Source organism: Chenopodium album, chromosome 1 (genome assembly GCF_948465745.1).
Source record: "Chenopodium album chromosome 1, dcCheAlbu1.1, whole genome shotgun sequence".
Classification (NCBI taxonomy): domain Eukaryota; kingdom Viridiplantae; phylum Streptophyta; class Magnoliopsida; order Caryophyllales; family Amaranthaceae; genus Chenopodium; species Chenopodium album.
The window spans coordinates 66,774,423-66,800,124 of record NC_137834.1 but is presented as its reverse complement, the minus strand read 5'-3'; the positions used below and the strand labels follow the sequence as shown (position 1 = coordinate 66,800,124).

At 33.6% G+C, this 25,702-nt stretch overlaps 2 protein-coding genes and 1 long non-coding RNA gene across 6 annotated transcripts in view; 2 read left to right on the top strand and 1 right to left on the bottom strand.

Moving 5' to 3' along the window:
• LOC145557351 (endonuclease 2-like) overlaps positions 1-24,617 on the bottom strand; it is a 30,485-nt gene extending 5,868 nt beyond the window's left edge. For all 4 annotated transcript variants that reach the window (XR_014092297.1, XM_081618545.1, XM_081618550.1 and 1 more), the window contains exons 1-5: positions 24,428-24,617; positions 23,265-23,439; positions 2,683-2,799; positions 1,658-1,713; positions 85-168 (exon numbers count right to left, since the gene is read on the bottom strand). Coding sequence is in view for 3 of the 4 variants with exons in the window: in XM_081618545.1 (XP_081474671.1) it covers positions 85-168; positions 1,658-1,713; positions 2,683-2,799; positions 23,265-23,439; positions 24,428-24,535 (540 nt within the window). In the remaining variant the exon portion in view is untranslated. The remainder of the gene's footprint in view (positions 1-84; positions 169-1,657; positions 1,714-2,682; positions 2,800-23,264; positions 23,440-24,427) is intronic.
• On the top strand, positions 3,960-5,472 carry LOC145557371 (uncharacterized). Its single transcript, XR_014092300.1, has 3 exons — positions 3,960-4,034; positions 5,140-5,203; positions 5,346-5,472. It is a non-coding gene; the product is annotated as an uncharacterized LOC145557371 (long non-coding RNA).
• Positions 15,830-18,116, top strand: LOC145557344 (uncharacterized). Its single transcript, XM_081618535.1, has 5 exons — positions 15,830-15,936; positions 16,015-16,126; positions 16,233-16,411; positions 16,492-16,612; positions 17,124-18,116. The coding sequence occupies exons 1-5, from the start codon at positions 15,866-15,868 to the stop codon at positions 17,709-17,711; spliced, it is 1,071 nt and encodes a 356-aa protein (XP_081474661.1). The 5' UTR covers positions 15,830-15,865; the 3' UTR covers positions 17,712-18,116.
• Positions 24,618-25,702: the final 1,085 nt, after the last annotated feature.

Here is a 25,702-nt window from a genome sequence, read left to right as displayed (position 1 = left end):
TTCAATTTCTTTGAAAGTACAAAACCATAATATAAAAAGGTACTCCGTACTCCGTAATACAAATGAAGTAACGCAATAACTTACGTGATGTAGATTAGTCTTCCTTGTGTACCAGTGCACATCTATTGTGTTTCCTCCCTTGTCTGAAACATGACTCACATGTAGTGGCTGATATGACATATATTAATCACGTTAGTAGTGTTACTCGTTTATGACTGGTAAAAATATTACTCCCGAAAAGATATACTTCCTAGATGAATTTGATAGCAATAATTTTTAGAATTACATATAGGAGATTAGGAGGCACAAACTGTTGTGTTATGTATATCAATTTTTTTAATAAAAGTGAAGTGACCAATTTATGTAGAATAAACTAAAAGATACTCCCTCCATTTTTAAATACTTGCTCCATTTCTATTTTTTGCACTATTCATTTGTCTTACTTTGACTAATGTTTGTGATTTATACATAAGAAAAAATATAGTCTTGTGGGTACTTGTTGGAATCATCTCAATGAATAGATTATTAATTTTCAATTGTTAGAATTTATACTTACTGATAATTAAAGATATTAGTGATCAAAGTTTAGCATCGACATACGTAGTGTCCAAGAAAAATGGACCAAGTATTTAAAAACGGAGGGAGTAGTAATTTTTTTTTTTTTAAAGAGACAAATAATGGTGGAGTATAATACCCTTGTTGATTTTCTCCACACATGCAAATATATGTCATTACTCATTTACATGCTCAAGTGATATGAAAAATGAACCCTGGCCTGAGGAAGAAGGGGAACTGTACACAATCCTATATTCCTATGCCAATAAGGGTATGTACTGTTTAGCCCAGCTTTTACAACTATATGTCTACTTTTAATTTCTGTTCGAAAATTGATTTTAAATAAACTACGGAGTATAAGTGAAAATAATTTCTAAAAAACAAAACTATTTCGTTTTAAAAAAATTAAACTAATCTTACTTAAAAGTAATCATTTCAACATACCATTGAAGTTCACTAACTTCAAATACACATAACTAATTACAAGTTAATTAATATTAAACAAAGCATATATTTCTACAATGCAAGGTTTGGCATAGTCGCAAGGGTTTAACCTCATGACTTAAATGGTTATGATCAAATCAAATTCCATTGGGAGCTCTATGGGGTGAAGTTTCCCTTATCCTTACCTTTTCATTCTCAATGAATTCAACCGATAAAACTAGATTGCCTTGACTTGTAAAAGGTGTTGATTCAGTGTTTAAACTCCAGCTAGAAATTGTTTCAAGAGCTTGACCATACATTGTCTAAGTTCTTTGTACTCAATCTATACAATACTATACGTTACCCAAATTGGCATATTGATTGTGGCCTTGTTTGGAGGGTAAGAAAATTGATCATTTCGAAGTTGTGGTAACATAATGTGAATTAGGAAAGCGTGAAAGTTTGAACTTAAGTACACTTTTGATTAAGACACATGATCTACCTGTTACTTGAGCACAACAAACGTGTTTATCATAAGAAGTTTTGTCATGTTTTTTTATATTCTACGAGTAAACAACTTAAATGATAGAAATGTCTAATAATACCCCCTCCTTTAAACACACACACAAATATAATATTATTTTTTATTCTAAATAATTCTAAAGACCTAATTATATACCTGGTGAATATCTCCAATAAAATGAGATAGGAAAAGAAGTGCTTCTGTGAAGTTATCTGTCAAATAAAGGAGTAATAAATTGAAGGAAAACATTAGTTTGAATCCAATAACTATGATAATTGGATCGATCACATAATTTCAAGTATATAATATAGGGAATGCGGAAAAGTTTTACTATTTTGTACTTATTATTAGATAACGAAATAGAAGCTTATTAAATAGAGGAAACTAAGAGCATAAACCGCAAGGGGTTAAATTAGAGTAATGAGGACAATGCATGTATCAATTAAAAATGGCTAAAAAGCAATCAATCAATGTTTTAGAAGATGGTGCAATAAGTAATTAAGTATTACTCCGTACATACCTCGCAAATTCAACTTCATGATACACATTTTCTCTCGCTTATTACGTATTACATGTGTGTTTTTTTTTTTAATCATTATTATTATTATTTATAACTTGATCATGTTATTAAAATAATGTCACATTCTTTTGTTCTTATTTCACTTTTTAATTTATGTTCTTTTATATTGAAAGAGAAAAATACAAGTTTATCTCCTTGATAAATAAAAGATATTTATCAAATGGCAAAACTGTAAATGTAAGTTAGGGGTTATAAGGGGACTATGGAGAAATTGGTGGGAAAAGGAGAAAAAAAATCATTGAAAATGGGTCATTAAACGTCTCTTATTCAATGCAATAATTCGGTAAATGGTAGTTTTTTACAACATTAATTATTTTATAAGGTAGTTTCTTACAACATCTATTATTTATAAGGTAGTTTCTTACAACATTTTTTTAATAAGGTAGTTTTTTCACAAAAATTGTCTTGTATAAGGTAGTTATTCACAAAAAATCCTTTTAATTACAATGCAACAAGAATGTTCCTAGAAACAAATAAGTGCCGAAATTGAAGAGTGAATGATATCAACATGACCTATTTTAGTAATAGCTAATAGATACTTTATAATCCATAAATAATAAAATTAAACGAACTCGTATTAGTTAGGTAGAGTGAGTCTTACATTGATTAGACGATGAAACAAGACTGTTACTTTTATGGGCAATAAGTTGAGTGGTGTAATTGTTAATAGCCCCAGCAACACAATTGTCCTTCACGCCATCTTCATCCTTGCAATCCCCTTTAAACCGTTTAGGTGTGCATGCCAAATTAAAAAGAGTGTAACATAAGCAATTAAGCATACAATGTTACAATATGCCAAACATGTAACATAAGCACGGAGACGTGAATTTAGACCCATTAAGAGTTTAAGACTGTTTCATATCCGATCAACAAATTTAATTTGAAAAGGAAACTTGAAAGTATCGTTAAGGATAACGATTTTCAATCAAATCAGACTCATGATCCTCAATCAAATCAAGTACCAAGTCAATGATAGCATACCTTGTGCAAATCTTTTCTCTAGCTGTCGTATATTTTTTGTATAGCATATGCTTAAAATAGTATTGGAATATTATCTTTTATACTCTTACTATCATTGCTTGTAGGATTCTAGAATATATAGCCTTATTGTTTATAATAATAAACTATTCCCGTGAGATATATTAATCTTTCTTGTAATCTATGTTATGTTACAATATACTTCAGTATTATATATGAAGATTATATTAGATATATAAATAATTTACATTTAAGGGAGTAAAAAATTAAAACCACATCAAATCTATAACCCTTATAAAAGCCCCAACCACCCTTACTATTCCAAATTTACTGTTCCTTATGAACAGGAAATTGACTTTTCTGCCCTCCCCTGCCCTTACCACCCTTCCCTGATTGCCAAAATTGCCAGGGGTGGTTCGGTCTTTTCGCTTTGCCATTCCAGCTGTTGTGAGTGAGCTGACGCGTGGCATTCATCCTGTTTGATTAGCTTTGTATTCTTTCTTTTTTCATTGTTCCATCCTGATTTTTGCTTTCTTTTTCCATTTCGTTTTTGTTTTTCCTTCTTGATTTTAAATGGGTGTTGCAGTGATTAGTTCGATGGCGAGGTTTCATGGAGCTGCTGGTGGTGTGGCTTTGGATGTCGTTGTTGCTTGCTGTAATTGCCGGTGCTATTTTAGTCTGAATGAGCTGAAGCGTGAAATCAAACAAATGAGGGAAGCAATCTGATCCCGATCAATAATTGTTCGATGAGTGCCATCAACAAATTATTACCATTTTTAGCTTTTATCTTCTTCATTTCGTTCTTTGTAAGGTATATGGCTTTGTTTTAAAATTTAACAATTTTTTCCCCGCTTCTTGTTGTTAATTGTAAATAGATAATAGTGTTTTTTTGTTTTGGCAGCTGTTAATTTCATGGAGTGGTTTGATGGAGCTTCTTTGGTCGCAGCTGTGGATCTGGTTATTGCTATGTGTGAGGTGTGGTTAGTTATTGTTTCGCATTTTTTGGCGAATTTTAGTTTAATTATTGTTGAGTTTGATGAGTAATGTGATTTGGTTGATTTAATTAATTAATTAGTTCATTGCTATGTTGTTTTAGTTTAGTTAGTTAATTAGTTCATTAGCCTAATTAAGTATGTTATGTTTTAGCTTTAGCTAATAAAATTGTGAACAAAAATTAATTTCCTGTAGATTTCTATTATGAATTAATTAGAGATTAACTTAGCCTCATTAAGTATGTTAATAAAAATTTGGCTTTGGAGGTTACAGTGGGAAAGGAAATTTGCTTTGGAGACTACACTGTTTAGATACAGTATTTATACAGGGAATTGTCTGGTACTGTATTGTGTATGTGTATATAAAATTTGACAGAGGGGTTTTAGTGTGTGCTTATTGTCTTTTTTTTTTCCTCCGAGGAGATTTAAAGATGGCTGTTTTTTGGTTATAATAATAATAGAAATATATTTAATATGTCCTTTTAAGTTGCATATCTATTATTTAATAGTTTTTAGAGGAGAGATATTTGTTTGTGGTGTACTGGATCAATTTATATGGTGTAGCTTTTTTGGCTAATAAAATATAATGGATATGTCCTTTGCTTTCAAATTCTATATTTATATGTGCTGCATATTTGGTTTGCCTTTTATTTCTTTTTGATTTCTGGCTTGCTTCTTCTTTATCTTGTGAGAAAAGAAGGTTGGTTTCTGAAACCTTGCTGCGGTGATTGTTTAGCTTGTAAATTTCTCATAAAAATGTAATATGCTTGCTGAAATTCCATATGGATGTCAATTGTACAGACAACATTGGATATTGACTTAATGAATCTTGAACTTTTACTCTACATGATCACCTGGACATATATTGATCTACAATTACTCACTTTACAATTATGATGTTCTTACAAATAATCTACAACGATTAATTCAAATTGGCTGTTTATGCATTTGTGTTATTTAAAGTTAATTTATGGAACCTTGGATTTGGTTAGATAGCTTATGTTTTTAATTTTCTGTGTTTTCTGTTTTCTCCTTTTTCTTTTCCTTATTTTCCCCCTTTTTTGAAAAATAAATGAAAAAAAAAACAGAAATATTGTAGGACTGTGCAGTTGGAGCTGGCTGTGGTGTTAAAATTGCTTGCTGCTATTGTTGGTAAGTTTGCTGAGTTCTTTTAAATTGAGATTTTACAAGGTGACTTAGTTTTCTTAGATATGCTAACTTAGCTGTAATTTGATTGTGGTTTTGGTTTAGTGGATGTGTATGTTTGTTTAATTTTAGTTTTTGCCGGTTACAGGTTATGACTATTCAGTCAAGCAAAATTGCCATTCCATTTCGACCTCTTTTAGGTCAATTGGTTGAGTGTTTAAATTTTCCTAAACCAATTTATGGTTTTATAGATAAGGATAGGAACAATGCCTGCGTTCGTATTAAAACTGAATGTGGGAAGCCTGAATTTGTATTTTTCGGTGGGGAGGCTAATACAGTTCAGGAGTCACAAGAAAGGGCTGCTCAAAAAGCAGTGCAAAAATTGATGAGCCAGTTTGGGGTGAAGGTGAGTGATTTTTCATCTGATAGAGAAAGGATGTATCAGCTATGCAGTAAGCTTTTTAAGCATAAGGTTGTTGAGTTATGTCGTGAGAAAGGAATAGAAATGCCTGTTGCACAGAAGAATTTGGGCAAAAAACCATCTGATGATGTTGTCCATGTGACGATTGATTTTGTGGGCTTTTTAGGAGTTGTTGTTACAAGGACTGGGGCAGAGGTGAGTCCATTAGAGACTATTTGGGTTGAAGATTTGGGTTTCGTGTCTTGGCTGACAGTGTCTTGCCCACATAATGGAGCTGAAATGGAATGCATCTATAGTGATCCTTGTCCTGAGGTAACTGGTGCAAAGGAAAAGGCTGCTAAAAGAGCTATACATTACCTGGTGACTAAGTATAGCCTGGAAATTGTCGATGCTAATTATGGTGCAGTTTCGGAGAAGAGTGTTGCTTGTAATGCTTTAAAGAGTAGGTTTTACCAGTTAAAGGAGCACTTGGCTGCCAGAGAAGAAAACTTTGCTGGTGATGAATGCTTGACTCCCACTTCTGAAAGGTTTCAGATACCTAAGGTTGGTTTGCCTCCACCTGCTCCAATGAAAAGACGCTTTGCTACACCATTAGATGCTGCATCTTCTTCTACTGTTAGAGTTTCGGAGCCTTTGGTTTCTGGCATACCTGAACTAGAGACTGTTTGGAAGCGCACGAAGTTTGCTTAGGCTATTTGGAGTCTTAGTTTAGTATTTTGGGTAGCAAGATGTTTGCCTGATTAAAGGTGTTTAGGTTTAGCATTGACATATGCTTAGTATTATTTAGATTTCTATCTTTCCTTTTGTTTTATTTAGTGCTTAAGTCTATGAATAGTTATGGCTGAAATATTTCATTACAAAATAGACTTGTATGCTGTAACTGAAATCTAATGTAATGTGTATTTCGAGTAATAAATGGACGAACTTTTGATTTGTATGTTGGTTCTAGAATATTTTATAATTTTATTGTTTATTGTATGGCTTCTTAATTTAATAATGCTCTTTCATGTTTGATGAATATGTTTAGCTTTCTGTTTTTAGAAGCAATATGAAATGTTTAAATATGGACTAGATTTATGCATTTCCTTTTCTCTTTGTAGTTTAAAAATATGTAAATTGGAATAGGTAAGATTAAACTTAGAAGAGGTAACAGGATGGGAAGGTGACGAATTTCAGAGGCTTTATAAAATGTCGAAAGGAAAATATTGTTAGTGATATGCAGAATTTCTTAAAAAGAAAAAAAGCAATGCAGTAGATTAATAGTATTCATTTTGTTTTGTTTTATGGCATTGAAAATAGGGGGCTTGATCACATTCAGGAATTATTGTATTGATGCTGCCTTGATCACAGGATGTTATGCAAAACAAATACTAGAACAGGTAAACATCTAGGTTGATGTATCAGGTTGTTGGAACTTTTGTAGATTTAATTTGCAGAACCTTTTAAATACCTGCTCGTTTTACAGACCCAAAAACATCTTCTGAATTGCAACTACGGAGAATTTAATATGTTTTCTTTTTACAGTAAATGACATAAACAGGAATCATCAGTATCTTGTGCACATTCTATGTTGAGATAGCTTGATCTGCACCAAAGTAATATGGGTATGTCTCAAAATTGACATGATGTTTAGGATGGATTTTTTTACGTATGCTCATTGCTATACTTATTTATGGTGTTTGTTTAGTGTCTAATTTGCTGAGTTACTGCTTTAAATATTTATATGATAGCTGAAGCACCTGTTAATTTTAAGAGACCATCAAGTAAAGGGCGGAAATCAAAGCGAATGAGTGATTTGATATCAGCTTATAATTCTTCTAGGTAAAATAGATGACTTATAATAATGGATTTTATTTTTTGCGAAGAAAATTCATAAATTTTTTATGCTTTCCACAGTCAAGCAGAACAATCAAATTCCAAAAAGGCGAAATCAAGGCCTTCAACATACACTGTACTTGAAAGTGGGTATTTTGCCTTGGTTTAGGTTTATAAAGTAGATATATATGTGGTGCTTTTTAATCGGACCTGGCGTAATTTTCTCTTTGTACTGCTACAGAAAGACCCGTGTCTCTTAAAATTGCACCATCAAATGCACAGAGTTCAAAGCAGCTAAGGGATGCTGCTAAAAGTAAGCCTTAGTCGTGATTTCAGTTAATAGAGTTAACACATATATGTTGTTGCACAATACAGTTATTCTAGATATCCTTTTATATTATTGCAGAAATCCCTGCGGCTACTATAGGAAAACCATTGCCTACGCAACCCCTAGAATTATCTCCGCCTACCTACTGTGCTAAATGCGGGGCTAAAAAGTTTGCGTTTGAAACCTTGCATTTCTGTTGTGGCAATGGTGATATTAAAATAGCTGCAAATGAATATCACCCTGAATTAGCGAGACTTTTTACTTCAAGGGATGAAGATGCTGTGCATTTTAGAAAGTATGCTCGATTATACAATAACTTATTTGCCTTTAGTTCCATTGGAGGTAAGACTGATAGAGAAACATATAAAGGTATATATGTCTTTAAATTACATGGCCAAATATATCATTCTGTACCAGAATTAATACCAGATGAGGATGGTCCAAAGTATCTGCAGCTTTATTTCTATGATGGCCAAAACGAATTGAAACACAGAACAAATTGCTTTCCTGAATTAAGACAGGATGTTATAGACAAATTAATGCAAATAACTAAAGATAATCCATATGCAAGATTTTTCAGATCTTTGAGAGAAGTAAATGTTGATGAAAGTACTAACATTATAATAAATTCAAACACTGTGCCAGATCAAAGGGTGTATAATGATCCCACTTCAGATGAAGTTGCTGTTATCTGGCCTGATAGTGTTTCATCGAGTCAGAGTTCATGGCCACATATTCTTGTGACAGCAAAATCTGCAAAATCCCATCGAGTTGCCCATTTTTATGGGTGCTATGATCCTTTACAGTATCCACTGCTCTTTCCAAGAGGCGAATGCGGTTGGCATCAGGGTCTTAAAAAAACTTCTTATGGTGGAGATAGGCAAGTGGCAGCAGAACCTGATCCTATTCATTCATGTGCAGTGCACACTATGGGATTTTTTGGGTTAATTACTTCTTTGCCTATGTTTCCTTAGAATTTGCTTAGTTTGGATTTTTTCTTGGATTTTAATGTATATAGGAGCTTCCGGAAGACATACCAAAGCTGATAAGAATATCTCCGCAAGGGAGTACTATGCTTATAAGCTTCAAATTAGACCAGGAAACATGCTGTTAAGAGCTGGGCGTGCATTTCTGCAATATATCACAGACATGTATATCAAGGTTGAAAATACAAGGTTAGATTTTTTCCGGCAAAATCAAGATACAATAAGAGCCGATCTTTATAAAGGAATTCTTGACACAGTGGAGAGCGGACAGACAAGTGCGGCTGATGTTGGTCATAAGTTCATTTTGCCACCATCATTTATAGGAGGCCCTCGTGATATGAAAAGGAGATATCTGAATGCAATGGCTCTTGTGCAGAAATACGAGAAACCTGATCTCTTTGTCACTATGACATGCAATGCAAATTGGCCTGAGATAAAAGCCGAACTAGAGCCTGGTGAGACTGCACAAGACCGACCGGATTTAGTAGCTCGTATATTTCGGGCAAAGTTAATTTCTCTGAAAAAAAAAATCAAGGAAGACATGGTATTTGGTAAAGTGGCAGCGATGATATATGTTGTAGAATTTCAAAAAAGAGGATTGCCACATGCTCATTTCCTGTTGATTCTGGAACAGCAACATAAGATGAAATCTCCTGCTGATTATGATAAGTATGTTTGTGCAGAGATACCTCCTGTGACTCAGCCTGAACTGCGTAAGATTGTAGTAAGGCATATGATGCATGGACCATGTGGCCAATTAAATCCAGAGTGCCCTTGTATGAGAAAGAAGGATAATCACTTTTCTTGTAAAAATGGATATCCAAAGCAATTCACCGTACAAACAACAACAAATAAAGATGGTTATCCTTGTTATAAGAGAACTGATACCGGAGAACGAGTGAAGGTCAGAAATGCTGAGTTAGATAATCGATGGGTTGTACCTTATAACCCTTACCTCACAGCACTCTTTGATTGTCATTTAAATGTAGAAGTTTGTTCAACTATAAAAGCGGTGAAATACTTATATAAATATGTCTACAAAGGGCATGATCGAGTGGCCTTCAATATTTCGGCTGAGGATAGAAATTCTGGAGATGAAATTGCTCAGTTTCAGTCAGGACGGTGGGTGTCACCGTGTGAAGCGGCTTGGAGAATTTTCGGGTTTGATTTATTTGAAATGTATCCACCAGTCTTACCTCTGTCTGTTCATATTCCAGACATGAATACTGTCTGTGTACGCCCGTATGAACGTCTGGATGTAGGTATTGCAAGCGGTGTTTATGCTAGGACTCAATTAACAGAGTTCTTCCGTATGAATGCAGCTACTGATAATGGTCTTGGTTACTTATATGGAGAATTTCCAGAACATTATAAGTGGGATGCTTCAGCAAAATCATGGTCCAACCGACAAAATAAAAAAAAGATGGTTGGGCGATTAGCTTTTGTGTCTCCTTCTGAAGGTGAACGCTTTTACCTTCGACTGCTATTACTGCATGTCAGGAGTCCAAAATCTTTTACAGACTTACGCACAGTTCAAGGTTATGTATGTGCAACTTTCAAGGAAGCATGTCTTAAAGCTGGCATTTTAGAAGAGGATGATGCTGCAAGCATTTGTTTGGCTGAAGCAACTGAAATTCAGCTCCCTGAGGCTCTACGCCGGCTATTTGCAACTGTTCTTATATTTTGTCAGCCGAGTGATCCTGAAGAACTGTGGCGCAAATATTATTCTGCATTGTCAGAAGATTTTGCACAAAAAAACTCTGGTGCAGAAGCCAAAATTAAAAAACTAACTATCAGATCAGTGGAGCAACATCTAGAGGCTATGGGGAAGTCATTATCTGCCTGTGGTCTGGCTGTTTTAATGGATGACGATGATAGCCAGATTAATAGAACAAAAGACATTCAAGATGCCTTAGATGCTCCAATTCCTCAGGCTTGTATAGACAGCCGTGGCCTACTAAATACAGCGCAGAAAGAAATTTTTACATGTATTATGCAGCATATAGTGGAAGGAAAACCAGGGGCATTTTTTGTAGATGGTCCTGGTGGAACCGGCAAAACTTTCTTATATAATGCGCTGTATGCTGAGATCCGCCTTATGAATAAGATTGTTTTACCTACCGCTACATCTGGAATAGCTGCAGCAAATATTCCCTCAGGTAGAACAGCACACTCAAGATTTAAGATTCCAATGGACAGCGATACTTCATTAGCCTGCAGCGTCTCTAAGCAAAGTAGCTTAGCAGCGTTAATAAAAGAAACAGCTCTTATAATATGGGATGAAGCATCAATGGCAAACAAGCAAAATCTAGAATCTCTAGACCTTTTATTACAAGACATATGTGATAGTGATGTGATATTTGGTGGGAAAGTAATTGTCTTCGGTGGAGACTTTCGACAAGTGTTGCCTGTTGTTCCTAACAAGACTCAGAGAGAAGCAGTCGAAGCAAGTGTAGTGAGTTCTTATATATGGCAGCATTTGAGGAGATTCAGGTTAACTGAAAATCTAAGAGCTAGGGAAGATCCTTCATTCTGTCAGTTTTTACTAGCACTGGGAAACGGTGAACTGCAGACCAAGGAAAGTGATTTTGTTGAGTTGTCGCCTCAGATAGTGCAGACTTTCCAACCTGATGCTGATCCAATAGAGAAGTTGCTTGAATCTTCTTTTCCAGAACTTGGTTCAGGTGCTCTGGATCCTCAAATCTTTTCAAGAAGGGCTGTTCTAACACCTATAAACGACGATGTTGACACTATAAATTCGTTCATGATTGAGAGATTCCCAGGACAAGCCATATCTTATACAAGCTATGACAGTATTCTAGATGATTGTGGCAGTGTATATCCTACGGAATTCCTGAATAAACTATGTCCGGGTGGAATGAGCCCTCACAATCTTGTGCTCAAAGAAAACTGCCCAGTAATATTACTTAGAAACCTCCTGCCGTCTTCTGGTTTATGCAATGGAACATGCCTTATATGTAAAAGGTTTTTCCCTAATTTAATTGAGTGCGTGATTTCTGTCGGACAATATCAAGGAGAACATGTATTTATACCCAGAATTAAACTCAGACCATCAAGTTCTCAAAAATATCCTTTCCAATTTCAGAGGAACCAATTTCCTATCAAGCTGAGCTTTGCAATGACTATTAACAAGTCACAGGGTCAAACTTTAGATCAAGTGTTAATCTATCTCCCTCGTTCGTGTTTTTCACATGGTCAGTTATATGTGGCTCTTTCACGTGCACGGTCTGCAGATAAAGTGAGGGTTATATCAGTAGCTCCTACTTTACAGCATTCAGAGAACTCTGTTAAAAATGTCGTATCTTATGCTGTCCTAAAGCTAGCAGGAGTAATCTAGGTGATTATACACCAACCAAGCTTAGTAAGTTGATTTTTCTCCGTGTCTAACTTTACTACATTGCAGGGCAAAAAATTTCAAGAGAAAGTTAGACAAACAAATTACTAATAAGATAAGCATTAAAGAGCATACATTTATAGGTGAACTAAGGTGATTTGAAGAGTTTCTTATATGTGATAAATAAAGACTGAAATTGTTTTAAAATTAATACTTGGTTACTTGGTCTTTGTGTTGCACTGTAAATTGTTCTTGATTAAAAGAATGATTAGACAATGGTAGGTGTAAGGTGCTACTCCACTACTCCATGACATTTTTTATGGGTAATTTGTCCAAATTTATCGAATTTGTTTGCCTATTAGTTATTGTACTATGTTACTTTGTGTTTTATGGTAAATGAAGCAAATTGTAATTTTGTATATGTATGCTGTCAATTACTGTAAGATACTTAGATGTGGGTAAAATGGATTTTTTCAAAGAGCTTGTCTTGTTGATTTGAAACTCAACCAAGTTTATTTAACTATATTTCAATTTCAGGTCCTTCAAAAGTTCAGAAGCGGCTCCAGAGCAATTTTGTGAGCATGGTTTTGTCATAGCTAAAGCACCCTGAGTTGAGAAATGCAGCTTAGAAGTTGTTTAGAAAGCCAGAACTTAATTCTAGACCTAATGTTTTCTTTCGAGAGTGTTGAAGCTGCAATAAAGTTTGTTCTTGCCAATGGTGAAGAGCCCGGTATAATATTGCACATGCAGTGACAAGCCAGGTATCATATTGCACATGTCATATATAAACATTTTGTGCGCTTCGAACCTCCTAAGGTTCGATAAAGAGCCTGAGTTTCATAAAGCCTGATAGAGATTATTAGCTTTGCCTCTATTTCCTATACACAGCTAATTTCCAGAATACGTCTCTGTCCTCTCACTCTCTCCTCTATTGTGGTGCACTCCGAGTTTCGCATTGAACCGTTATCTAAGCTTCCTACATTGAAACTTCTTGTGATTTGAGGTAAATTTTTATCCTTCTTTATAACCATTGAGTATGAATTTGACAATCTACGGTTTAATTTTACTCATATTTTCATTTAGTTGTCAGTATAATCAATATAGGTTTAATCTACGGTAAATTTTTATCCTTCTTTATGACCATTGAGTTTGAATTTGACAATCTACGATTTGAGGTAAACTTCATCCGCATTTACATTCAATGTAATGCATCTAAGATCTAAAAAAGCTATACTTTTGTGCTCAAGGAAAAACAGGATATTTGTTAATCTTTAAGATATATATTAGGATTGTCATAGAGTCTGCATTTAAAAGCCCAAAAATTATTGAAATGTATAAATTTTGTATTCAAACATGAAATAGAAATTGATATTAAGAGCTGTGGAGTGTGTATATATATATGTGTGTGTGTGTGTGTGTGTGTGTGTGTGTATGTGTGTGTGTGAAAGAAATGCTATGAAATATAGGTCTGCTTTGATTATGACAGATTGTAAAAGCCACTCCCTTAAAAAAAGGAAGATTGTAGGTCTGCTTTGATTATGACAGATTGTAAAAGCCACTCCCTTAAAAAAAGGAAGATTGTACTGCAATATTTTTACTACAATATGACTGTCTATTATATAAAAATAACATATTATTATTCTATTACTTATAAAGACAGTAAACTTTTGCAAGCTTTAAAAGCTAATTCAAAAGTACAGTAGGGAGCTGGAATTCTTTACCTAAAGTATGGAATGAACAGTACAAACAGTAAGAAGAATAAAAAATTAACATTTGCTATTCTGAACACTGTAACCAGAAGCTTCCCCAATTACTGTGTTCTATTCTCTATTTTAAAAATCTGTCCTGACTCATATAAAGGTATTTGCTCTTTTGCCTTTCGTTTTTTTTTTTCACAGAAGATATCAAACAAAGTAGCAGTGCCTTACTCAGCCATGGCAGGTATGGTCTCTTCTTTTACAGCTTGCTTACATTATCCTTTAGCTCAATTAATCTTAAAATTTAATTTTAAATGTTATAAAATTTAACATCATTAACTAAAACTACTACTATACAAAATAATATGAAACCATTTATACACACAGATCAAAAATACAAAACGGCTAGACAGAAGCCAGAGTATGTGTACTTGAATCAGTTAAATGCAGCAAGCAAGGCTTATATAGTAAGGGTAGTTGTTGCTGAAAAGGGGAGGGACACACTATCTTCCAAAAAAACAGTTAGATTCCAAACTTTACTTCTAAAGGATGAAAAGGTATGTATTTATTACTTCTCATACTAACTCTATTACAGTTATGATAGAATTAAAAGAATATTCCTGAGTATAGTCTAAATTATGTCAAGCATTATGGTAGGCTGTACAAAAATTAGACAAGCATATAGTGTAAATAGTTATGGTGGGCTATAGACAAATTATATCAACTACTTTTATAATAATCATGCTTATGCTATAATCATGCTTTTACTTATGCTATAATCATGTTCAGCTTAAGATGCAATTAAATAAAGTACACTTAAAGCTAAAGCATGAGTCAGGTGAACTTTAGTTTTATAATTATATCATCAAGCATTCAAGGTAATTAGATTATATCATCAAGCATGAGTCAGGTGAACTTTAGTTTTATAATTATATCATCATGTTCAAATTATATCATCAAGCATTCAAGGTATTTTTTTTTAAAAACTATATCGATTTACCTTACAATAAAATCTCAAAACATCTTCTAAATATGCTATTCTACAAAGCTTAATATAGTTAGATATTTTGAGTAACCTTCTTTTTGTCTTTTATAATGTAAAGTACATAAGTGCTAAAATCACTTTGTTTTAGCAAAAATTATGTTACAGAAAGAACGTGTTCTGTGCACTTTAAATCTCAAACATAAAAAGACTTATTCTACATGTAAAATATCAAAGCATGTATAGTTAATAATTTTAAGGAAGTTTATAATATAGTTATTAGGCACACTTACTTCATTATCATTTTCTGCTTTATAGGGTAATAGGATGCGAGGTACTTTATTCGGCGATCAAATTGAAGCATTTGAAGAAGCATTACAGTACCTAGGTGAATACGACATTTCTGCTGCACCTATTAAGTTCATTGACGAAAAATGGAGAACTGAACTTGATCAATTTCCCTACCAAATGACTTTTGGTAGTAGAACTGTGATCCAACCAGTTCATCCAAAGCTCGGACCAATTCTGCCTAACTATCAACCAATAGCGAGTATACCTCGTGCAATTGATCTTGATGAGAAATGCGGTATATTACACTCACATAACAGTTTCACAAAAAAATAAAATTAACAGAACATTAACAAACTTGTCTGAATTTACAGATGTGATGGGTGTGGTGTTATATGTGGAAGAAGAAGCAAGGAAAGTTGAAGCCAGAGATGGAAAGCGAGAAAGCTTCGTGCGAGAAATAGTAATTACTGATCAAAGGTTAAAATAAAAACAGCTAAATGTTTAGGCATACTCAAAATATTATTGGATACATGTTACAAATTGAAATCACTAACAATAACCATTTCATGTAACAGTTGTGATCAGCCGCTCACCATCTCACTGTGGAATGATCTAACTGCACCAAAATACTTTGACAAGTTAACTAATTGGGCAGAAGCATTCCAGGTTATAGGTTTCAGGGCTCTTAAACCACATACTCGCCGTAGTAAGACAAAAGCTACTGTACTTTAGTTCTTTGAATGATCTGTTGCTATGAGTAAATAAACACTATCTATTTTATTTAGGATTTTCAATGAATTCTGGTATGTCCACTCGAATAATCTATGAACCTGAAGGAGATCGTGCACGTGAGCTATCTGACTGGTAATCTCCAAAACTTAGCTAAGCAAAAACAACAACCTTTATAGTATGCTGATGGTCTCTATAATTAACAATGTGCAGGGCTAACCTCTTTCACCAGAAGGTATTAGATAGACAGGCTAGAATATTGGATGTTAAGTACCCAAGTGAAAACAAGAAAGTTGTTTCAATCGCTGAGCTGCGGCAGAAAAAGGTAAAAAATAGTTCATTACAGCCTCTCAGAAGTTAAGTTCACAACTCAGTGGTACTTAAGTGTGCATGCTCTAACTGATATTCTGTAACTTATAATAAATTTGTAGCCAAGCAACACCATACAAGAAGAACTTCTATGGATAGAGGTAACTATTCAGAATGCAGAATTAGAAAAGGTGAATGCATATACAGGCTGTTCGAATTGCTGGAAACGCACCAACCTTCCACTGCAGAAGCGTTATTCTTGCACTTCTTGTTATAAAAAAGAATGCATCTGCACTGAGAGGTATAACAAATACTCTTTTTTAAAGCCAACCGTATCTGTTAATATTGTACCTAACAAAAATTACTTTGAATTTATGCCAGGACTACCTTTAAGTTTGAGGCTAGCGATGGCACAGGAACTATGGCATTCACCACATTCAACGATGACACTGAAAGACTGTTTAAGAGAAGTGCAGCTGAAATCTACGCCATAAAAGAAGCGGTAAATTACACTTACCATGTACCTAGCTTCTAATTTTCAAAACAGTTTATATATGCTTTGTAAAATTCCAAAGAATGCTCGAACGTTCAAACTTTATAAAATTATAATTAAAAGCAAGAAAATTGATAAGCTTAAAATTAACCAAATTCAATTTAACCAAACAAGAGCATAGTTAAACATAAGATAAATAAAGAATATAGATTTTTGAATAAGCAATCAGCCTTGACATGTCTAACGATCCAGTAAAGTTCAAAATGCCAAGCACACTTATCTTATACCATAGTAACATAGAACACAATCCCTTAATTAAGCATGAATTGTAGAATAACCCTGCTAATCAGTCTCACCTAAAGAGATATCAAAAAAAAAAGGAAGTAAAAATAGAGTAGAGAAGAAATATAGTCATCTAAGTAGATAATATTAGCATAATAAACAACCAAAGATATATATTATAACGGTTACAAGTTTGAAGTTAATACTAATGCTTGACATGATGATAAACACAATGCAGGATGATCACGATGCATTCAGGCCAATTCAAGACATGCTTAGCAACAAGCCGTTCTTCATTAAAGTAGGCCCCACATTGCATTTAGGCCAAAACAATGTCCTGGAATGGACTCTCAAGAGTATTGAGCTGAAGGAAGATCTTGAGACACAAGAAGTTCTGCAACCATTTGATAGCAGCTCCAACCAAGCAAAAGATGCCAATGAAAAAGCTAAACAGCAGACAATGCAACTAGCAAATCCTGAACCAGTCATTCCAACCCCAAACATGAAGGATTCTTCAGAAAAGCATACACAAGAACGACATTTCACTGAAACGCTGGAGTCACCTCAGCAAGATATTGAATCACTTAAGCGCAAGAAATCTTTAGGGAAAAGCCCTGTGCAATTCCAAGGTGACGAAAATGAGTCCCAGCCACCGCTATCACAAGTCCGTGCAAAGAAGAAACTTTGCTTTGGCGGAATGACTCCAGAGAAGCACAACCCAGAGATATCACCAGAAAAGGATCAAGCTCAAGATGTACCTGTGCCTCTGGAAACTGAGAAAAAGCAAGCCAAGCCTGTAATTGTGAAGACTGAGAAACTGAAATAATCTTCCATCAAATCTGCCACGAACAATGATCGTCTCTAGACTACAAAAAAATATATAGTAGCCTAATGAAGTACTGCAGAACAGAAATTTAAGGTGCACTACCTACACATCCTCTAAATATTAAATCTTTTGCTAGACTATAAATATATGGGCAACTATAAGAACTTTGCTTTTGCTAAATACTAAGCACAGTAAATAGTTGCCCAGGTATTTTATATAAAACTCCAGCATCATGTAGTACTTAATCTACAGCTTAGGTTCATAATTTCATGTATATAGGAGTAGAATGCTGTAGCAGTTAATCTTTTGAGGGTTTCCCAGGAACAGTAACAGCAGTTGTTGTTCCAGGGAAACACCGTACCAGGATAATGATCTGATGTATTGCTAAATTAAAGCAGATGTTAAATTATATTTATAAATATATAGTAGATTATATATGTTGCTTATATTCAATTTATTATTACACTCTTTTTCAAAGAACTGCATAAAATTATAAGAAATAGTCATTAATACAAATAATTCACATTAACAATAAACTTCAACAATTTTGAAAGCAGCACCTCCATAAGGTATTATGATACTGCAGCACAAAAAAGAAGCATGCATGACACTTATTCAGAGAGGACAGCCATTGCAATTTATCATCCACCATTCGTTTAAAGCTGTAACCATTCGTTTAAAGCTGTACCCATGACACTCTGCTAGCTTCTTTATATGAATACAGATATTAGTGAAGGACAAATGAATTCAGATTTCAAGGACAATATACTTGGTTTATTGATTTTATTTTGTGAACTGTAGCCATGTGAACTACAACATAAAGTAAGTTACTTATCAGCATTGATGTATCAATGCAGAGAAGACAAAAAAATAACAGAAGAAAAAAGCTTCCTCAAGTTTGGGCTCAAAGTTCTACCTTCCTCAAGTTGAATTTTACGATTTAATTGGGGTTAATGTGGGTATGATTGGTTTTTTTTTTTTAACATTTTAAATTAATGGATCATTTTGTTTTTTTGATAATTTAGGTGGTTTTGCTGGGGGTGGGAGTGGGAGTAGGTTGGGGAAGGAGTATGGGTTGGTTTGTCAGTTGTGAACGCAATTAAGCATTCAAAGATAGAATAAAGAGCTTGTCCATTGCTATATGCAATTATGCTGATAATCAATTTAATGATGATCACAAGTTGATTCATAGAAACTGAATTGGTCGTAGCTTTCATATAAATTTATTGGATAATCCATATAGTCTATTATATCACATTGCATTCATAGAAACTGAATTGGTCGTAGCTTTCAGTGAGTAGTAATTTTAATGACAAATCAATAAGAGTTGTCATTCATACCCACTGAACAACAAAGCAATAAAGATAAGCATGCAAATGAACAATGTCGACAGCAAGAATAAATTTTCAGCTTATAATATCCAATAAAAGCAAATAGATAAAGATGAATTTCTTCACATATTGTCAGCCTTAACAATGCATCATATATTTATAGCCTGAAACAAATATAAACGAGAACATGGAAAAAAAAGGACACTTCAGCATGTCTAAAATCAGTAATCATACAATTTATTTGTACATATAGACATAGGATTCCAATTTTATCAATAAGACAAAAAATAAAAAAAAAAGCATAGAGATATATTATAACACTACAAACATATATACACCTTTTTTATGGATATAAACTTCCTAAATATTTCATAGAACTACCTACGTGCAATGCATGCAATTGCAATTCACATTATTTTTTTTTAACAAAAAGAAAAAAAAAAAAAACAAAAAAGATTGTGTGTATAAATATAGAGCTATTGCTTTGCAATTCACATAACAAAAACAAAAAAAAACAGAAACAATCCTCTACCAAGTATAATACACCCATCTCACAAAATGCTTCAAAAAATAATGCAAGATCACACTAGCTTTCACCTTCCTCTTATTAGCCAAAAAAAAATACCGGCTTACCTCAAAATACCATTCTATATATCGAATTACTAAAAATCAACACCAAAGTTAATGGTAAATAAGGGAATCAACTCCAAAGTTAATGGTAATGTATTCCCTAATAATAAACTTTACTGCAATTACGTTGTTTTCAGTTGAATTCACTACGTAGGCTACGTAATTGTAATAGAGTTCATTAACGGCTATTTAGGTAATTTGTCAATAGAAAAACCTATGTAAATATTGGCAATTACATACCTAAATAGCACCCAAATTACGTGTTGAAGCCAATGATTTGGGTCTTACAACGAAAAAAAAACACCGTGCAATCCGTTCGGTTCAACAATTTCCTACGAATAACTTAAGAGAAGTGTGCCAATATGAAAGATTCACAAAGGCGACTGATTATGGATGCCGGGGTAAAAAAAAAAAATAAACATTTCTACGATTTCAAGCATTAGTACTTTAGATGCTCTCACAAATTAGCCGACATTACTTTCTATGTATTCTAGGATTAATGTAATTTAAATATTGTTTCAATAAAGCAATAGAATTATTATTAACTTTGCAAATCTGTTTTTATGTGGTTGTTTATTGTTTTAGTTGGGTGATTTGATGGATTTTTTTTTATTTTTTCTATACACGGTAGTTCTCAAGCCATGTTCAATTTTTTGGAATCATTAATAGTTCTTGTAATTGAAATGCAGAAATCTTTATAAAACTACTCAGTCATAATAATGTATAAATAAATAAGTTTCTAAGCAAATTAATGATTTTATACAAAAAAAAAAAAAAAAAAAAAAAAAAAAAAAAAAAAAAAAAAAAAAAAACAAACGGTTGGCTTTAAAAAGTGTTTCTTTGCTTTATCAATAGAACGATTAAGTAGGATATACATTGCATATTCCTTCTGTGGAAGGGAAAAGAGAACGGTTGTTCCCGATAACCACTTTTTATGATTGGGCTTAGAAAATGCTTTTTTTTAACCCATTTTATAAACTTTGTACATCGCTTACTTGAATAACAGTTCTAATGCGTTCTATGAGGACTATATATTATGAGAGTGAGTTTAGGAAGTAGAAGTAACACTTAGCTTAATTGGGTCCAATTAATCTATTACACTACTACTAATTAAAATATAAACACTAAATTAATTGATTTTCTTTCTTCGTTAATATCTTAATTTCTTTCTGCCTACTTTCCTTTTTTGCCCTTTAAGAAATTAAAAAGCTACATTTTCACATGTAAATTTTTGGACGGTTGTGATTGAGTTGATGGGAACCAAGTGTGGGCCACGTGGGTATATCCGACAAATAATAGTTGTCTGAGTGGGGCACTTAAATCTACTCATGGGGGTATTTTAGATGCTATACTTAAAAATGGGCCCTCTCTTATTTCTTTCTCTATCTTGATCTGGCTATAAATATAGCACTTGAACTTCTCATTTACAACAACAATAACACAACAATATCATTCACCGTCTCTCATCTACACAATGGCTCAAAAAACAACCCAAAAAAATAATACATTCCTCCCTCCTCTCATCAATCTAAAATCACTAATAGCTTTCCTAAGGATACCTCTACACACAAAAGGTTAGACATGCTCAACCCCAAAGTTGATGGTAAAAAGGGAGTTATCGCCAGAGCTTGTGATAGCGTATTCCCTTAAAATATTCTTTAATACAATTATGTCACCAACGGCTTAATCAACACCGTCGGCACCATACTTGTATTAAAGTTTATTAATAACGCCCAAGTTATGCGTTGAAGCAAATGGTATTGGTGTTTACAAGAAAGAAATGGAAAAATCTTTCACCGGATAAACCCAACACCTACTAACTAACTTGGGACAACGACGTCTACATATAAAATCCTTTAATTTAAGGAAATTTGTATGTTAGGCGAAAATGAAATAGATTTCTTATGTAATAATTTTAGAAAAACAAATGTACAATCAATATAAGTTTGTATGTCGTACTTAATGTATTTTCGCATTGCAAAAAAAAAAAAAAAACAAATATTCTTCCTATCAATAATATTCAATAATTCCAAGATAGTTTCATTTGCTCGTTAATCTTAGTTAGCTATAGATAGATTAATTTATTAGGATGGTTTCATTCCAATAAGCAAAAAAAGTTGGAGTAAAAAGGTTTCTCATGGAATTGTTATATAGTAAGGTAATAATCAAAGAGAACATCAGTAAAAAAAAATTGTTACTACTCATATCCTTGTAAGACCTGAAAGAAGACTTTTCTACTCTCTTCGGTTCATATACTTATTGTTTTAACCAATTTTGTCTACAAAAAAAAAAAAAAATAAAAAATAAAAAAAATAAATAAAAATAAATAAATAAAAAATAACATAAAATGGGGAGAGCATAACATTTTGGGCTAGATCCTCAAAATGGGGACAAATTCCTCAAGGGTTCAAACCAAGTCCAGTAGAGCCTTGGCTTTATCCAGATAGGCCCAATTGTTGAGGCTACACCGACCCATCAGAATCTAAAGCTCATAGAAGCACAATATTTTGTTGATTACTGTGAAATTTACATTGATATACAAACAATTAGAGTCCCCATCTATAGCATGATCATCAAAGTTAAATAGTCTAGGAAACTACACCTTCGAATTATACAGAACTCATAATCAATCAAAGCATGCAACAAAACAATCGAAATATGGCGAATTACATTAAAGGATACACAACAGGTAATTAGACACTAATCACAGAAGCAGGATCACCGTTGAGGGACCGGGCGCGTAGCGCGCGGGCCAACAACTAGTGAAGTATAAAAATGGATTGTTTCAAAAAAAAATTTAAAAAAAAAAAAAAAATTAAAAAAAAAGGTATAAAAATGGACACCTATAGATTGTTTCAAAAAAAAAATGTTGGTAATAGAAGCCCCTATTATGCACGTTATATCTAGAAGAAATGATTTCAACAACATAGGTATGTATTTTATTTTAATTGAAACGTGTTTAAGGTGATATATCTTACTTTTTAGAAAGATGAGAGAAATCTTATGTATCTTTTTAGAAATATAAGAGAAATCTAAAGAGAGTAACTAAAGAAACACGTATACTTTTTTTTTCCTTGGGGTGTTAATGTGTCATGTAGTGTGGTGTTAATGTGTCATGTCGGTATCAATATTATAGGATAGATCAAGGTTAATTTGGTATTTATAAGTTTATGGAACCCAAGTCATAAACCAACCTGAAGACACCACACTAGATGCCACGATGATAGCTATCCCACCTATCCTAGCCTCATGGCCCCAACCTTATGTGGCACTTGGCTTGGGATGCCTCCAAATACCTTACCCAACTCACAACACTTATAAAACGTTTACTACGTATTACAAAGAACTTACAACTCAATTTACACTCTATTTGAACCATTGATAGTTCCCTCAAAGCACCCCAAGTGTTGTTAAATTATTTTAAGGTCAACGTTGTTTATTGACATGTGTGTCATTTGTTGTCCATATTTAAAAATAGAGAGAGTAATTTATTTTCAACTTTTCAATAAAAAACGTACACATGAATAAATGATACTCTGTAAGAAATTAAGAAGTAAAAACATTGTGAAAAGAAGCATAGAAGAAGGCATACTGTTGTACAGGAAAGTGCAAAGAGAATCAGGGACGTTAATGTAATGGAGGGGTGAAGACCAATGGTAACGGAACTTAACATGGTCTGCCCATGAACATAAACTCCCTAAGTCCCCTTCGGCGTAATCTGGTAGCAGCTGCTTCACTGCTTCATTTGCCCCATCGCTTAACCGCGACTGCCAACAATTATACATAATTAATGGTGTGATACACATGTATATAATACATCAAGTTATTCGTGCATATAATAAATTAGTGTGATACGGTCTCACTTCCAATTTAATTGACACTGACACTCACATAAAATAAATTAGTAGTGTTGCTAATTTAAATTTAAAATATTCTTCTATGGCTTAGTGCTTTAGTCATTATATTTCTTTATTGTTTCATCAATCGGTTAGTTTTCGCCACATTAGGACATCTTTTTTGATTGTATGTTGTCTTTATTTTTTGGTCAAGTAGTCGAACACACTATTTAAGTCAATGACATTCTAAGTTATTTAAGTCAAAACCAAAAAGTGGAGAAAATTTTGCTAGGCCAAATTAAAGAGAGTACTAAAAATTGTCGTGGATTTTGGCTTTTGAATTTGGTACTCCGTATAAAAGTTGACTAGTTCAGTAGTTTGCACATAAACAACAATCAATAGTTTTAAGAAAGAATCAATATTAATGGTATTTATAAACAACTACTCTGTAATAAGTAATACTATTATAAGTCAAAATCTTTATGGTCAAACAAATCAAGTGAATCAGCTACAGTAATAACAAATCAAGTGAATTAGCTAATTAACTAGATAAAATCATTAACATACAAGTAATTAATACGAGTAAATTAATACGTTACAAGTAACAATAACAACCTTTTCTTGATCGATTGCAAAATTTTTCCAAAGGTTATGTTTTAGTAAATTGTTACTTGCAAGTTTCAAAGAGTATCAGTATAATCCCTATGCAGCGAATAAATAAGATTCAATCAAAGAAAAAAAATATAGTGAAGAAAGAAGATTAGTACGGAGTACAATATTAACAATGAACGTTAACAAACTAACTTGGCCAGAACATTATACTATAAATTAATCAGAACGATGAATATAACATGAATTTCTTCAAAAAAAAAATAAATGAATGTAACATGAATTGTTATAAGAAAAGTAGAAGAAGAACCTGAGCAATTTTGCAAACAGATGCATGACCATCAATGCCCCAACAATGAACATTTGAACAGAAAAGCGCAACAAAGAGGAAAACTAGCGTCAATTTCACAGTTTCCATTTGTATTCCCTTTTTTTTTTGGTTTTTCTTGAATAAGAATTTTTGAATTTGTGATGCAATTTAATTAATACAGTAGCTAGGTCAGTAGTATCTATATATTTTGTGCATTGTTCTTATATCAATGGGAAAAGGTCCCAAAAAGGAAGAAAATATCAACAAAATAAAGGCTAAGTGTGAATTTGTGAAACTTTGTTGTACATATTTAGTAGCATATCCTCCATTTAATTTGTATATCAAATCATATCTTTTGACTTTTGTTGGATGGTTAAATTTGTACCTCTTTTGCCTCTCAGTATATGTGTGAAAAATTGTTATGGAGGGAGTACAATATACGGAGCACGGTACTTTCTCCATTTCTTTTAATACTTGTAACATGTTTCAACTTTTAACATTGCTCTTCTTCAAAAAAAAAAAAAAAATTGCTCAACACTACTAGAAAACCGGCCATTTTCGACGGAAAAAATCCGTTGAAAACACCCTGAATTCCGTCGGAAAACACGTTTCACGCAGAATTCTGTCGGAACTGGTCGTCGGAAAAGCGGACGGAAAAATCCGTCGGAAAATTATTTCATGAAATTAAAAAAAATACATCGCGCCACCACCGGCATGGCGTATTACCACCTACAACCACCCAAAACGCAGCTGTCAACCCCACCCCCACCCAACTAACTGAACCACACCACGACCCACCTAAACCCGACCCATTTCCTAGCCCTAACCTAACCACAGCCACCACCTAAACCCCCCCAACTAACTCTAACCCTCCCAAACTAAACCAAGATTTAAAACCACCCACATTGCCCCATCTAAACCCGACCCACTTCCTAGCCCTCACCTAACCAGAGCCACCACCTTAACCCACCCCACCTAACCCTAACCCTCCCAAACTAAACCTAGATCTAAAACCACCCACCCAGGGGCGGACCATAAGAGGGGCTCCCTTGGGCTTGGCCCCTGATGATTTTTGGGGAAAAAGTTTTAAAGCCCAATTTAAAAAAAAAAAACAAAAAAAAAACAAAAAAAAACTACTGATGGCTTTATGTGGCTAACTAAGAGAAAATTTAGGAAAAGGAAAAGATTCCTTAGCTTCCCAATTCCCAAAAAAAAGTACGTGACAAATTAATTCATTGTGAAGCCTAACCCTTTGGCCTTTCCCCTCCCTCTACT